General features: G+C 43.2%; 1 protein-coding gene across 1 annotated transcript in view; it reads right to left on the bottom strand.

The window, feature by feature from the left end:
* Positions 1-17,044, bottom strand: part of ADAM19 (ADAM metallopeptidase domain 19) — a 94,388-nt gene that overhangs the window by 53,188 nt on the left and 24,156 nt on the right. Inside the window, exon 4 of the mRNA XM_018050109.1 lies at positions 400-478. Within this exon, the coding sequence (XP_017905598.1) occupies positions 400-478 (79 nt within the window). The remainder of the gene's footprint in view (positions 1-399; positions 479-17,044) is intronic.

Here is a 17,044-nt window from a genome sequence, read left to right as displayed (position 1 = left end):
ATCTTCACATCCTAAACTCACATTGACAAAGCAGACCACAAACCTTTACCCACCCATGTGAAAAGGCAACTAACACCTGACTGGGTGAAACAATCGCAAATCATTTCTTTTACTTAGATTTTTGTTAGGATGTGGGCAATACAGTGATTTGTATCAATTTTAAACAGATGCCATAAGCTTAAAATATGGTTTATTTCACCTTTTTAGCCAGCAAAGCATTATGAATCCATGAAACAACAAATTGATATGTTGTTTTTCCTGCTCATTCCCTGGATCTCAGTCAGGGAAAACAGTTCCTTCAGCGGAGGCATTGTCTTCACTGAGTTGCTCTCCTGGCTTCCTAGGGGTGGGGTTGGGACAGGGAAGCTGCCTGGGAGATATGTGTTGATCTGAACTTACCTCGGATTTCAGGGTAGTGGTTTGAGCGTCGCCACTTGGAGTATAACGCGTTTCTGTGTAGGCTGGAGCAAAAAGGTGCCTGAATAGAATAAAAAAAGACATTTGTCTCCTTAGAAAATAGACTTTACCCTCCTGGCAACAGTAGCCAGAGATCCTAACTGAACCTGGTAGAACCACCCCCAAGCATCTCCATGCAGAAGAAACAGGGCAGCATTACGGAAGGGCTTAAGGAATAAAAAGAAAAGCAGAATGAAGTTGGTTATGAATTTTGTGTTCACTGGGATCATCACTTAATTCAGGCACAACCAGATGCTGCTTAGCACCAAAGCAGTGATATTAGATCTTAATTTGTTCTGGGTCCTGGGAAGATCATGTGTAAACACACTCACAGAATTTCCTAGGGTCTGTGGACCCTACTGTATACCTTAATTGATTATTTTCCCAGCACATCCACTAACTTTTGGTATCAGCACACCAACCATTCTTTAAGGGAATCCCTCCTCCCTGTTGCAGGTTTTGTTAAGATTGACAATTGACAATCAAGGTATCCTACCTAGCCTTGGCCCATTGTGCAAGCCAAGCCAATGGAGTAATGCTGCAAGAACGTAACAGATGGGAGCTATTTATCTGCTCCTTTGTTCCTGCTGCAAGGATTCTGGAAGTTTCCTTTGCCCATCTTTTATGAGACTTAATGGTTCAGATTTCCTGAGACCTGGTTCTGTGTGTTACCTTTTCAATATTTCTTTTTTTTTTTTTCTTTCTAAAATTGGATGTTGGTTTCTCTCCTGTTACAGACCTCTAGAAGTTGAGGTTAAGAATCCTTTGCCCAAGGCAAGGTGACCCCGAATAAGGCTTTTAGAATTTCTCTGAAAGTTAAAAGAGAAATAAAAATGCCAAATGGATTCTTCAACTAGTTCAGCCACATTAAAAGCAGAATGAATCTAAAGAAAATCGAGGTTAGGAAGCAAAATGGTTTTTAATGGAAGGCATCATTAAAAACTGGAGTCTAACAAAAAAGAATTAAGTGGATCTCTATCTTTTACTACGGAAAGATGTTTAAAATGGAGTCAGATGAAAAATTTCAGGAAAGTATGTACTTTTTAAATCCCTTTAAATGGAAAAGTAATAGCAGTATACACTAGGGCAGGCATTGACAATAGCTGGAGAAGGACATGCCTGTCGGTAGTGGTAGTGATCTCAGGGGACTACAGAAGATGTTCACAATGTAAGCTGTATATTTCTGAAAAACTGGCTGATTAAAAAAAAATAATTATCATGTGTTTATTTTGAAAACGGAAAATCTAATTTGAAACTGCCTTTTAAAAAAAGAAAAAAATACAAGCTGGTGCCAGCGCAGAAAGCCAAAGGAATCCTCAGGGACCACCCTGGTTTTGTAAGAGGTGACATTTCCCACAAGACAGGGTCACTGAAGAGGGTTTCTAGGGTCACTCCAGAGTCACTTCCAGCTCTAAGTTCTGGGACTCCAGACTCTCAGATTCCCCTCCGCCCCCAGAGCACAGTCAGAAGGCAAATGCCACAAAGATCTTCTCCTGCACGATATCAAGCCCTTCAACATCCAGCCCTGAACAAGAAGAAAAGAAACCCAACAGGGAGATGTAAAAACAAAGCAAAGCAGAAAACCTAGTTTGTGTAGAGAAACTCCAACTTACATGGCAAGTTTGGGTCAGTAGCTAAATTGCCAGATTCTTTCTTCCTCTTTCTCCTTAACATCTAACCAGCCAAGGATCTAAGGGAAGAGTCACTCATTTGTCTGAAGGAGATAAACTCTAAGCCCCAGGAGGACAGCGGCCAAGCTGTTTGCTCACCAGTATATACTGATGCTTAACATTTACTCAAAGGAAGGATGTGTTAACTACTGAATGAATGAATGAGTGAGTGAAGGAGGTAGTCACTGAGCATGCTAGGAGCTTAGGGCATGCTGTGGAATCTGAGAGACTAAGCTTCAGCCCCTGCTCTGACATTTACTATCTCTATAGCCAGAAGGGAGTTACTTTACCTCTCTGAACCTCTGTTTCCTCTTCTGCAAAAACCCTTCCGCTCAACAGAGTTGTCATCAGAGTAAAATGACATAATGCATGAAAAGAACTTAAAATCAGGCCTGGCTCAGAGTGGAGCTCAGGAAACATTAGTGATTATCACAATTGCTTTCAACAGGGATTGTGATGGGAAGAACCAAGAAAAACTGGCGGAATTTACCTATTTCCTTCCAACTCCCCCCAGCCATAAACTCCCCAGTATATCACTTGAAAGAGGCGAGAAAACAATGAGCTCATTCCTGCAGCCCATTTCTGTGGTCTACTTTACAGACTGCATAATGGATGGTCAGTCAGGAGCTCAGAATATAATGGTTCATCCCGGGTGCCAGATGTGAATATTCCCACAAAGTGCACTCTTGGAACCACATCCTCAGCCTCTTCAACGTCTTGGGAGTTGAGGGGTGGGGTGGAATATTCATCTAGTAACACCAGGATGATCCAAAAAAGAGAGCAATCCAGACAACCTCAGAGGAGTCCAAATTCTTGTCAGTTCTCAGCCACATGTCCTCAGAAGGGTGAGCATCATTCTACACCTTCTTGTTCTGAGGTTCTGCCTCTGTCACTCAGAGCCTCAGCATTGAGAGAGACGTCAAGAATCATTAAGCCAAACTGGCTAGACTATGTGTTCCTTGAGAACAGGGAGCACATGGCTGCCTTGTTCAAGGCTTCTGCTCAGCTCCTAGCACCAGGCAGGTTTATTCTGTGAAAAAGTGGATGAATGGATAAATGAACGAACAAATGAATCCTGTACCTCGTGTAGGAATCTGCCAAATGGCCATCCTGCACTGGACATCTCCGGACCACCCACTCCATTCCTGACCACATACGGTAGTTAGAGAAAGTTGTTACACTGAACCAAAAGCTACCTTTCTCTGTAATCTGTACCCACCGGCCTCATTCTGTCTTCTGAGTCTACATGAAACAATTCTTCCACCTAACTGCCCTTTTCAGGATCAGCAGCATCAGCATCACCTAGGAACTAGTTTAAAATGCAGATTGTTAGAAACAAAACAAAAAACGATGCAGACTGCCCGGCCTCATCCCAGATGGCCTGAAGAACACAGAAACTGATACTGGAGCCCAGACATCTGTTGTAATAACTCTTTGAATGATTCTCATGCAGAACCACCACCCTAGACCGCAAGTTCGCAACATATTTTTAAGGCAAACTTCAGAAATATCCACCTGTCTCACCTTTCTGCATCCATCGCACCCTGTATCTTTCTGAGCTAAAGAAACCCCAAAAAGTTGCCATCAAAATAGCTCACGTGTATTTATTTAAGTGTGAAATCATTCCACCTTCACAACACACCTATGAGGACACTGTGACCTCAAGACCTGTAATTTGTCCAAGCTGTCACAGCACAGCATCAGAGGCAGGTTTCAAAGCCAAGTCTGTTAGACCAGACCACTTTTTAAGGAGCTGTCTGCTCTGTCTCTATTAGAAGTGATAGCTGAGTGATAGTTGCTCAGTCATGCCTGACTCTTTGCAACCCCATGGACTGTAGCCTGCCAGGCTCCTCTGTCTATAGAATTCTCCAGGCAAGATTACTGCAGTGGGTTGCCATTTCCTTCTCCAAGGAAGGAAAAAGCATATTAGAAAGCAGAAGCATAAAATGAAAACATTGTCAGCAGTAGTCCAAGGAACAATTTCATGGTGATGACAGCAGTTTTGAGAACATGTGATGCCACAAAAAGGAGGCTCCTGGCTCTTAGATGTGAGAATATCTGCAGAGAAGAGAAAAGGGATAGCAAAACACAGGGCAAGATAAAGAGGATGGACATGTAAGGACTTCAGGGCTATTTCAGTTGCTTTTTTTCTCAATAATCCTTTCCCCAAATGGGGTTGCAATATTAGTCAGGAAGGTCATCCTTCCTTCTATTAGCAAAAGGATGAGTCACGTTTCATCACTACCATCTGTGCAATTGTACTGATTCATAAAACGCTGCTTTTAAATGCTCCCCAGTGCCCCCAAGCTAGGCTCATCTATGCCCCCATGCCCAGGTGGTGCCTTGGCACTGCTCTAAGCACCAAAGACGATCCCCTCAGAGACGGGGCCGCAGAGCCCCTGAGCGGCCCAGCTCAGCCCAGCCGTCCCTTCTCCAACCACATCTTGTTCTCATCTCCTCTCTGACAAGGGCCTGGCTCAGCAGATCTGCAGGAAGCCGTCTCTCACCACTGGAGTGTATTAGGTTTTTCAGGAAACAGTTGTGAGTGATGTGCATCCAGGAAGAGAGAAGGACTGCCCAAGATTTCCCACCCCGCCCCCTCCTTTTTCTGGCTTTGACGGAAAAGCAGTTTCTGAAGAAGTGCCTCCCACCCGTGCCCTCAGGGCTCACAAGCCCATCGGCAGGCAGAGATCACACACCATCCCAAGGCTCACTGCAGTGCTCACACTTTGGGAGAAACCCTGGCTGCCCTGGCCCCAAAGTCCTCAAGCAATCTCCTGACTCTTTGCGTCTTCTGAAATCCAACTGGGAAAATAAACTGTCTTCCAACTACTGGACATAAAATGTAAGGTCACTCTTCAGAGCAGGACAACAGAATGGCTCATGGTGGCCTGGAAACTGTACACTCAGCCAGACCCCAAACACGCTGCAGTTGCAACAGCCCTGACTCACCTTTTCCAAGGCTCACAGGCCTCAAATCCAGAACTGTCCCTTTAATGATTATATGTTATTAAACAATAACTAAATCGCTAAATTGTATAGACTCTTTGCAACCCTATGGACTGCAGCCCGCCAGCCTCCTCTGTCTATGGGATTCTCTCCTTGGGATTCTCCCAGCGAGAATACTGGAGTGGAGAGCCTTCTCCAGGGGATCTTCCCCACCAAGGGATCAGACTCTCACATCGCCTGCTTGGCAGGCAGATTCTTTATCACCGAGCCACCAGGGAAGCCCTTAAAGGCTATGGACTTGTCAGACCAATTTCAAATGCTTCTTAGAAACTTCTAAGAAACTTCTTAGAAACTTGGAGAAATAAGTTTCTCTAAAACTCCTTCTGGGGAAAGAGAAGTGACAGGACTAAAACAAATTTGCAAAACATCTTCCTGAGTTCAATCCCCCTACCCTGCTACTACAGATAAGCAAATCAGTGAAGACAAGTGATAACAATTTCCAAACTACCTTGAAAAACAACCTACCCAGACAAGCTCAGCATAAACAGACATGAGTCTGCTCATCCCAGTGGCTATTTTTACTGACACCTCCTTCTCCCAGGTCTTGTTTCATATCTGGCTCTTTCAGGAGTATTGGGGCACTTATACACTGGTAGTGCTTGGGAGGTAAGCTGTGCTGGTCCCTCTCCTCCTCTCCGGGGGAGCTGCTCCCTCACCCCATCTACCTGTGGAGCTGGTAACACAGGCTTTTTCATTTCTCACTCATATTCCTAACGCCGTCATTACGGGACTCGCCACAGTAACATCATACCCGGAAATGCTGTGGAAAAATATAAAACCCCAGGCCCCACTGAGAATTTAAGTCTCTAGAGAAGGACTCAGAAATCTATATTTTTAATAGTTTTTCCAGGTGATGCTTTTTCAGGCTGTGGGAATTCTACTCCATTATACCAATTTTAACATTCTTAATTCTTTTTCTCATTTCTAGCCTCCTAAAGCACCCTCTCAAAATCTAAAGGTGACACCAGCTCAACCTAGACGGCAAGTCCAGGGCCCAGACAGGGCTGGTTTCAGTACCAGTTGCACTCTCCAGCTGTCATTTCAAACCCTGAAAATCAGGCAAAAGGTCACAGTGGTGCCTTTCAACGTTATACAAGAGCACTGACAAACTGCAGACTCTGAGAAGCCTGACTGAGGTTCTTTGGACTCCGTCGGGGGAAATGTAGCTTTGAAAGACTATTTACAATTAATTAAGGCAGCTCTTGTAACACCCTGTAAGAGTAGATGTTAACTTGTAAAAACTTTATAAGATACAACATCGATGCAAAGGATTTCCACCTAACAGAAAAGATAACCCTCAAGGTTATGATTTTATTGCCCCTAGGATAGGAACCAATTTTATATGTAATTTAGCAATGTTATCTCAGCATTCTCTGTCCACTATTGAAATATAAATGTGTATATACACGTACACCTATATATGTTTCCCTTATCTATCCAGTTTTTATACCAGTTTTATAATTTTGTTGGTTCCCTCATTAATTAAATAAAACTTACACAAAAGCTCACTAGTGAAAAAAAGAACTGTTTTCACTTGAGCCACCTAAATTCTGTTTCCTAGACTGCAAATAAACAATGTGATAATTATGATCTCATAGCCCCACTGAGAGGATCAAATGAGAAAATACATTCAAAATACTAGCTATGACATTTTTAAGTTCTGTGAATTTGGACAAATTAGTTAGCCTCTCTGAGTCTCAGTTTTCTTATCTATAAAATGGGGGAAATAATAGAATCTACTTCATAGAATTGTTATACAAAGTTAGAAAAGTATCTATGAATATCTGCTAAATAAAATGAACAAAAGCAAAAGAACTCTTTGTAAAGTATAAAGTATTTGTTTCTACAAATATCATTGCGAACATTTTCTCCAGGACTAGCTATGTGCATGTGGGCTTCCCAGGTGGTGCGGTTGGTAAAGAATTCGCCTGCCAATGCAGGACATGCAAGAGACCTGGGTTCAGTCCCTGGATTAGGAAGATCTAGAGAAGGAAAGGGCAACCCCCTTCGGAATTCTTGCCTGGACAGAGGAGCCTGGTGGGCTACAGTCCATGAGGTCACAAGAGTCAAACACAATTAAGCGACTGAGTGCACACACACATCTATGGGCACATGGGGTAAAACTAGGTAATTTTCAAACCAAGACAATGGGTTTCTGAGGTTTTAATAATACTAGTCTCTCTCCCTTTGGGTATGTTTGGAAATTTCTATATTCATATTTTTTTAACCAGAGAGGCAATACTAAGCATGTCACAAGCTCCTCAGCCTCAGTTTCCCTTTCTCTCAAATGGAAATGGTGATACCCAGGACAGGCACACACTGGGAAGAGCTTTTGAAAAGCAGAGAGTGACATTCTAGTATAATGGCCAGTGTCCATATTTGGGACAAAATAACAGATTCAGTAAGTAGTGTTTTGTGGTCTTTTGTTTTCAAAGAGCAAGAAAGAAAAGGGGAGGAGAGAGCTCAATCTGTTTCAGAACCAAGACTTCCAAAGCCATGCTCATTTCACCTCTGACTCTAAAGGAATGGAAACAAAGCAACATGCCAAAGGCAAGGATCTAAAGCCAAATAAGGGGCCCACAGGCAGAGGCACTCCTTGGGCAGAGGTGTTTCTTCTGATGTAAAGAGTAGGAGATCTCCTCTACTGCACTCACTCACTTGGATCAAGCATCGTGGCTGCCAGAGGGCCAGCTCCAGGAGCAGTGCCACAAAGCAAGATGGTGCCCCCACAAGCCTGGCGCAAAGCCAAAGCATGTTGTCTTTCCTTCTATTAATGAAGTGTCCAAACAATGCATTAAATCAACACTGTTTTTCACAGATCGAATCTCATTACATCTTCTCCCAGTTCCTACAAGACCTGCACCCTTCCGACCAGCTCCTGGTCCTGTGTTTGGCTTTTGTGTTGTTGACCAAAGGATGTTTGGATGAGCACTGTTTACTCCTTTGGTCAGCAGGGCCTTCATTTAATCCTCTTCAGGCCTCACTCTTGGCTGCCTCCACGATGAATAACCTGTCTGTGCAAACAGGGCTGACCTCTTGGAGTGGGGATGCTTAACTGTCAGGGACCTAAGAGGCCTGCAGAATGGCTCACCCAAGAGGAGTTTATAAGTTTGTTTTGCAGTGTCCTGTAAAGTACCCATATAGGCACTTAGGGAACTGGATAAGAAGAGTTCGGGGAAATGAGAAAGCTAAAAAAAAAAAAAAAGTGCCTAGTGCATTAGCAAACAGTTTCTGGTAAATAACCACAGTTATCAGATTAACCCAAAGGGAAGAGTCAATGCAGGAGGCAATGGTTAAACTATATAGTAAACTTTGGGGATAAGACACGGGGCAAGTGAAGAAAAGAAACCTCTAAGACCACAGGACCTCTGAAAATATGCTTAGAAAAAGGGAGTAGATAGGCCATCCCATGAATAAAAGCAAACAAACAAAAAGCGAAGACCACAAACGAACCTGCCCTAAATGTGAGTTCCTGGTCCCTTTTAGGCTCGATTAAATATCCCAGTAACTTTGATAAACCTTGCCCAGTGTTTTTCAGCATGCTAAAGGACAAATCACAGCAAATGCACATGTCAAGAAGGTTTGAACTTGAAAAGTCTTCCTAGATCACAGTGGACATGTGTCATCCTGGACTGCCCAGTATCTCTGCCATTTTCCTGGGAAAACATTGCCAAGTTTGCATTTAGAGAAATATTCCCCTCTTGCTGCATGCTGAGTTGGGTCACCTGGAGTTAGTCGTAACAAAGTAGGACAATCAGGTCTCATTTCACTGAATTTCAAGATGAGTGACACCTGGTGAAAATGACTGGAACTGAGACACACCATTGGTGGCACCAGAAGAGACCACCTAACTTCCTGGACCCTGTCCTTTCAAGCCTTATTTCTTCAGCTTTTCCCTCACTCTGTTGTCTCATACCCTGCTCATAAAGCAGTTTTTTGGAGAGGAGGGGGATTGTGAATAAATTTCAGACAGCAACAAAAAAAATCTTTATATATGTAATCAGGTTCTCTGTTCAGTGCTTCTCCCCACACCACCCTCTACTCTTACCAATGTAGAATTTGAAAAAGAACAAAAGCAACCTACCAACATCACACAATTGTATTTTGCTTCAAAACTCATCAGTCTAAATAAAGTTAGCTAATCATCAGCAGTAGATAATCCAAGGGTTGGGCCATCCAGACACTGCCAGGCGGCAGACAGGAAGGATGTTCATGAAATCTCATCAATGAATGCTTATTAAGCAGCATAATGTGGTACAAACTACAGGGCACGCGACCTCAGGAAGGCCAAGTCCCTCCCCGCTTGAATTCATCATGTATTTGCTCTGAATTCTTGGCCAAGATGTGGTACCTCTTCAGAACCTCAGGCCATGCACTTGCAGGGCCTCTTTGGAACAGCCATTCCACAAATATGTACTGAGGCCAATCATGTGCCAGGCACTGTGCTAGGTGGTGCGGAGGAGGCAAGTACTGCTTTCCTGCCCTCCACGTGGCAACTCGCTCATGAGGATTAGAGGAGGCTGAAGGGGTGGCAGATCACAGCACCCCGGATGTGCAACTTTAGTGAAAGGATCATTTTGAGCCAAAGGCAACTGAGAAGAAGCAGATACAAGGAAAGGTCCCTGTCCACCTTCCATTTGCCTAAAAAGAAGACATCAGTTGCCCAAGGTCCTCTACCAGGAAAGACAAAAGCTAGTCAGCAGAGACAGTTTTAGGCCCCATCAGCCTGGAGATGGTACCAGAGGAATCTACACAACAAACATTACAAACCAGCCTTTATCTATCATGCAGTTCCCAAATATTTACCTTCCCACAGTTACCTGCCTTTCAGTTCAGTTCAGTTCAGTTGCTCAGTTGTGTCCGACTCTTTGTGACCCCATGAATCGCAGCACGCCAGGCCTCCCTGTCCATCACCAACTCCCGCAGTTCACTCAGACTCATGTCCATCGAGTCAGTGATGCCATCCAGCCATCTCATCCTCGGTCGTCACTTTCTCCTACTGCCCCCAATCCCTTCCAGCATCAGAGTCTTTTCCAATGAGTCAACTCTTCGCACGAGGTGGCCAAAGTACTGGAGTTTCAGCTCCAGCATCATTCCCTCCGAAGAAGTACCAGGACTGATCTCCTTCAGAATGGACTGGTTGGATCTCCTTGCAGTCCAAGGGACTCTCAAGAGTCTTCTCCAACACCACAGTTCAAAAGCATCAATTCTTCGGTGCTCAGCCTTCTTCACAGTCCAACTCTCACATCCATACATGACTACCAGAAAAACCATAGCCTTGACTAGGCGGACCTTAGTCGGCAAAGTAATGTCTCTGCTTTTAAATATGCTATCTAGGTTGGTCATAACTTTTCTTCCAAGGAGTAAGCATCTTTTAATTTCATGGCTGCAGTCACCATCTGCGGTGATTTTGGAGCCCAAAAAATAAAGTCCGACACTGTTTCCACTGTTTCCCTGTCTATTTCCCATGAAGTGATGGGACTGGATGCCATGATCTTCGTTTTCTGAATGTTGAGCTTTAAGCCAACTTTTTCACTCTCCACTTTCACTTTCATCAAGAGGCTTTTTAGCTCCTCTTCACTTTCTGCAATAAGGGTGGTGTCATCTGTATATCTGAGGTTATTGAGATTTCTCTCGGCAATCTTGATTCCAGCTTGTGTTTCTTCCAGTCCAGCGTTTCTCATGATGTACTCTGCATAGAAGTTCAATAAGCAGGGTGACAATATATAGCCTTGACGTACTCCTTTTCCTATTTGGAACCAGTCTGTTGTTCCATTTCCAGTTCTAACTGTTGCCTCCTGGCCTGCATACAGATTTCTCAAGAGGCAGATCAGGTGGTCTGGTATTCCCATCTCTTGAAGAATTTTCCACAGTTTATTGTGATCCACACAGTCAAAGGCTTTGGCATAGTCAATAAGGCAGAAATAGATGTTTTTCTGGAACTCTCTTGCTTTTTCCATGATCCAGCGGATGTTGGCAATTTGATCTCTGGTTCCTCTGCCTTTTCTAAAACGAGCTTGAACATCAGGAAGTTCACGGTTCACGTATTGCTGAAGCCTGGCTTGGAGAATTTTGAGCATTACTTTACTAGCCTGTGAGATGAGTGCAATTGTGCGGTAGTTTGAGCATTCTTTGGCATTGCCTTTCTTTGGGATTGGAATGAAAACTGACCTTTTCCAGTCCTGTGGCCACTGCTGAGTTTTCCAAATTTGTTGGCATTTTGAATGCAGCACTTTCACAGCATCATCTTTAAGGATTTGAAACAGCTCAACTGGAATTCCATCACCTCCACTAGCTTTGTTCGTAGTGATGCTTTCTAAGGCCTGCTTGACTTCACATTCCAGGATGTCTGGCTCTAGATGAGTGATCACATCATCATAATTATCTGGGTCGTGAAGATCTGTTTTGTACAGTTCTTCCGTGTATTCTTGCCACCTCTTCTTAATATCTTCTGCTCTGTTAGGTCCATACCATTTCTGTCCTTTATCAAGCCCATGTTTGCATGAAATGTTCCCTTGGTATCTCTAATTTTCTTGAAGAGATCTCTAGTCTTTCCCATTCTGTTGTTTTCTTCTATTTTTTTGCATTGATCGCTGAAGAAGGCTTTCTTATCTCTTCTTGCTATTCTTTGGAACTCTGCATTCAGATGCTTATATCTTTCCTTTTCTCCTTTGCTATTGCCTCTCTCCTTTTCACAGCTATTTGTAAGACTCCCCAGACAGCCATTTTGCTTTTTTGCATGTCTTTTCCATGGGGATGGTCTTGATCCCTGTCTCCTGTACAATGTCACGAACCTCATTCCATAGTTCATCAGGCACTCTGTCTATCAGATCTAGGCCTTTAAATCTATTTCTCACTTCCACTGTATACCTGCCTTTAGAAGCCTAAAACCTCTTTCCTTTTTCCTACCATTTCTCTACAAACTTATTGGCTTTTGTTGAAGATGCTACAGAAGCCTGACTGCCAACTGTCATTTATTTTTCTCTGGGTACCTCCCATGTATACACTTAATAAACTTCTGTTTTTCTCTGCTAATCTCTTTTGTTACAGCTGAGAACTTGAACAGATAGTCATAAATTGATTTTTCTTTCTTTCCAAGGCCATCTGTGAAAGTACTTTGAAAACACCAACAGGCCACACAGAAGGTAGGTATTACTAGTTGGTCCCTAGAAACCAAGTTTCTGTTTTATAACCTATTGGGCTGGCCAAAAACTTCCTTCCTTGCTAGAACTACTGCAAACCAGAGCAGCAATCAACTCCCAGTTTCCCTTAACAAGCTGCCTACAGCTTTGGAGGAGGGGTGCCTGTGCACGAGTGTGGGTGTGTGGAAAGCAGAGACAAGAAGAGCTGCCTAGGGGTCAGGGACTCACCATCCTCAACACTGCTAGTCTCCTTTTCCACAGCCATATTCCTGTCATCACACAAATGAAAGGCCAGTTTAACCTTTGCATTCTTACCGAAGCCCCCAGTCCAGCATTAAAGCCAGATAAAGAGCTTTTAGCATACAAGGAGTCTAACATCTCTCCCAACACTTAGATTCCCTCTTTCTCTAGCACTTCAGTCTTCCTCCAAGGGAATCCCTTCCCATGACTTGTCCTTCCTTTCCCGGGAAGGGGGACTTGGAAAGAGAAACCACGCCTGATATAATACAGCCATTCTACCCCGTGGCCCATCTGGATCTCTCTCCAGGGAGACTGATGCAAGAGAAGAAAACATGGGGGCTGCCAGTTTTCTGCAAAATCATAACCTCAGGGGTGGAAGGAGCAGGAAAAGGGGGCAGTGGGGCACATGGGTGCTATGGAGGGGCCTGGATGACAGCCATAAGTACAGAAGTCATAAAGACCCCAATTCTCCTTAAACTGGCTGAGGAGTCTGACTCAGCTCCACCCACTCAATGATATCATTGTTTTCAGCAAAAGTCAATCTGAGAATCCACAAGGAGGTCCTCAGTGAGGCCTCATCAGTTCCTGGGAGACCAAGTGCTTAGAATTGTAGATAAGGGAGGAAGTCTATATACAAAGAGTCCAAATTATAAAGATAACCAGGGTAAGGACATACTTCGCTTCTGCCAGGATTTTTAGGGTCATGGAAAGAATATAGGATGCTACTTTTCACATAGATTTTATCAGTGGATTCCCAACCACCACAAGCAGGCAAAGTTGATGACTAGGGGTTGTTCCCTTCAACTAATGGGAAAACTAAAAATCTGAGAAGAGAAGTGGCTTATCCAAGGTTCCACTACCAGCTAAGGACAAACCCTGGGACTCAAACCACTGTCCTAAAAAAAAAAAAAAAAAACAAAAAAAAAAACCCACTGTCCTGCTACTTTCTCAAGTCAGGAACCTCAGATTGGCCTTGGAAGCCATCCTCTTCCTCAGCTCATATTCAAGCCATCTCTCGGTCTCCGTGATACCACCCTAGTAATATCTGTGGAATTTGACTCTTCTGCAATCTCTTCCCTAAATTAGATCAACATCACCTCCCCTTCAGATTCTAAAAAAGCTTTTGAATGAGTCTGATTACTATTGCCAGTCTTGCCCTTTTAATCCATCCTCCAAACTTTCATCTAAGTAATCTTTCTCACATGCTTTGGATGCTGTCAGTATATGGCTTTTAAAATCATCTTTGTCAGCCTCCTGTTGCCCTGAAGATACACACCAACCCTTTTAATGAGGCTACAAAGCCCTTCAAGGACTCTCCCCTGTCCACCTGGACCATTTCCTTCCTCTTGCCTTCTATTCTAATTTCATCATCAACAAAGGCCTTTGTTCTTGCTACCGGCCCTGGGTGGAACTCACCTCCTTGTATAAACCAGCCCTCTACCGCCCCCCTACTTCTTCCTTTTACTTTACTTCTCCTCGAAGGCTTCCCCAACCCCTGAGCCAGGGTAGATTCCCCTTCCCCATGCTCCCACAGTACTTTCTACTTCCCCCCATCATAGGATGCCCCACACTGGTCAATAATGATTGGCTTATCTTTCTCCTCCACTGAGCAAGCACCAAGACAGCAGATTGTGTCTTGCTTGCCATTACTCTTCCAGGAACACTCAGGACTTAGCCCAATGCCAGCCACATGGCTGGTATGCACAGTATTTGTTAAATGAAGGAAGAGAAAGTAAGAGAGACAGGAAGTTAAGAATTCCCAACGAGTAATCCATAACTCAAACCCAGTACACTGGAGACTCTTGTTAGTAAAACCAGGGATTCTCTGACCCAATAACTGCTCCCAGGTGAGTTTGAGCAAGACCTGCAGTTTGCTCCAGGGTACCCAAAAGCCTGTTCATTCAGTATTCAAGGTATCAACCAAAGGTGTGTGTATGTCACTGAGTTCTAAATAGAGAAAGAGTAAAGGTTACCTTCTTAAAATCAGATTAAATCTCAGGACAGAACCAGTCCAGAGGCCTCAGAACTGGCCTCCTCCCATAGAGAAGGAGAACTCTTCCCCAGATAATTATGTTCCATTTCCTAAGCACAAACGCTGAAGAGCAGAGTTATCCTCCAGCTTCCAGAGAGTCTGGATGAAGAATCTAGGCACATCCTTGAAGATGAAAAATTAGGTCTGTAAGGTGGGACTTCAAGCACATCTCCCAAATCCAAATGCATAGCCATATGTCAATCTCCATCCTGCTCTCCAGGCCCTGCTTCTCAGGAGACCCCATCCACCCACTCTGAGTTGTGGAAGAAGCTATATTTCCCTTGGACCAGTCCCTCTCAGGCCAAGGCTCCATCCACCAGGTCCATCTCCTTTCACTCAGCTCAGCCCAAATTTCCCTTCAATGAAGAGGGGTGGAGAAAGGGCTTCTACTCATCGAGGTGCAGGAAATACAGTTCAGCTTTAAATCGCACCTCAAGCCTCTTCCCTAAAAATGTCACACCTACCTCTCTGACCATGTGGTTTTACCAGAAGCAAGAGAGAACCCAACTCAAGGTCAAAAATAAGAGGACCAAAAAAAAAAAGTGAACTCTAAGTCACTCAAATCCTCAGGTAGCCCAAATGTAGAAGGGCAAGAAACCCCTTCCCCACTGCCACATACTACTCTTCTGAAATACAATGATTTGGCTAGCTGGAATACTGAATTCCTAAGAGTTTATTAGCACTACAGTTTTGGTTCCCCTACATCCAGACCAAATATTTATATATTAATTTCTCAGTCTGAATTCCTTTCTCATTCTTCCACTCATCTCTCCTCCCTCCTTCATCCAAAGCCTCCCCTCCTTGCTCCCACAAGACAGAGCTCCAAGGAACCCTCCTTAGGGAAGCTTTCTCTAGCTCCCAATCAGAAATTCTTCCTTCCTATGGCTCCCTCTGTACTTTACTTTTAACTCTATTAAGTAAATCTATAACCAGCTTCTTATTATGCTGTGTGAGTATATTCTCTCCCACAAAGAGTAAATAGCTGGAGGGCAAGGATATGGTCTTTGCATCTACTCCCTAGAACACCTAGCACAGGACTTTACACATGGGTGCTCAATAAATATTTGCTGAAATCAATACTTCCAAGATACAGTAATCAAAACAACATGGCACTGGCACAAAAACAGATATGTGGATCAACAGAACAGAACAGAGAGCCCAGAAATAAACCTGCACACCTACCATCAATTAATCTTCAACAAAGGAGGTAAGAATATACAATGGAAAAAAAGGCTCAGCAAGTGGGGTTGGGGAACTTGGACAGCTGCATGTAAATGAGTGAAGTTAGAACACATCCACTCACCAACACAAAAATAAACTCAAAGTGGCTTAAAGACTTAAACATAAGACATGACACCATAAGCTCCGAGAAGAGAATATAAGCAAAACATTCTCTGACATAAATCATACCAATCTTCTCTTAGGTCAGTCTCCCAAGGTAATAGAAATAAAAGCAAAAATAAACAAATGGGTGCTCGCTTCGGCAGCACATATACTAAAATTGGAATGATACAGAGAAGATTAGCATGGCCCCTGCGCAAGGATAACATGCAAATTTGTGAAGCATTCCATATTTTTAGCAAAAATCAACAAAGCGAAAAGCTGGTTCTTTTAAAGGATAAATAAAACTGACAAACCATTAGCCAGACTCATCAAGAAACAAAGAGAGAAAAATCATATCAATAAAATTAGAAATGAAAATGGAGAGATCACAACAGACAACACAGAAATACAAAGGATCATAAGAGACTACTATCAGCAATTGTATGCCAATAAAATGGACAACATGGAAGAAATGGACAAATTCTTAGAAAAGTACAACTTTCCAAAACTGAACCAGGAAGAAATAGAAAATCTTAACAGACCCATCACAAGCACGGAAATTGAAACTGTAATCAGAAATCTTCCAGCAAACAAAAGCTCAGGTCCAGACGGCTTCACAGCTGAATTCTACCAAAAATTTTGAGAAGAGCTAACACCTATCCTACTCAAACTCTTCCAGAAAATTGCAGAGGAAGGTAAACTTCCAAACTCATTCTATGAGGCCACCATCACCCTAATACCAAAACCTGACAAAGATGCTACAAAAAAAGAAAACTACAGGCCAATATCACTGATGAACATAGATGCAAAAATCTCCAACAAAATTCTAGCAATCAGAATCCAACAACACATTAAAAAGATCATACACCATGACCAAGTGGGCTTTATCCCAGGGATGCAAGGATTCTTCAATATCCGCAAATCAATCAATGTAATTCACCATATTAACAAATTGAAAAATAAAAGCCTTATGATTATCTCAATAGATGCAGAGAAGGCCTTTGACAAAATTCAACATCCATTTATGATAAAAACTCTCCAGAAAGCAGGAATAGAAGGAACATACCTCAACATAATAAAAGCTATATATGACAAACCCACAGCAAACATTATCCTCAATGGTGAAAAATTGAAAGTATTTCCCCTAAAGTCAGGAACAAGACAAGGGTGCC

This window comes from Capra hircus, chromosome 7 (assembly GCF_001704415.2).
Source record: "Capra hircus breed San Clemente chromosome 7, ASM170441v1, whole genome shotgun sequence".
NCBI classification, from domain to species: Eukaryota; Metazoa; Chordata; class Mammalia; order Artiodactyla; family Bovidae; genus Capra; species Capra hircus.
Note: the sequence above shows the minus strand (reverse complement) of the source record. Positions and strands in the feature narration are given on the sequence as shown.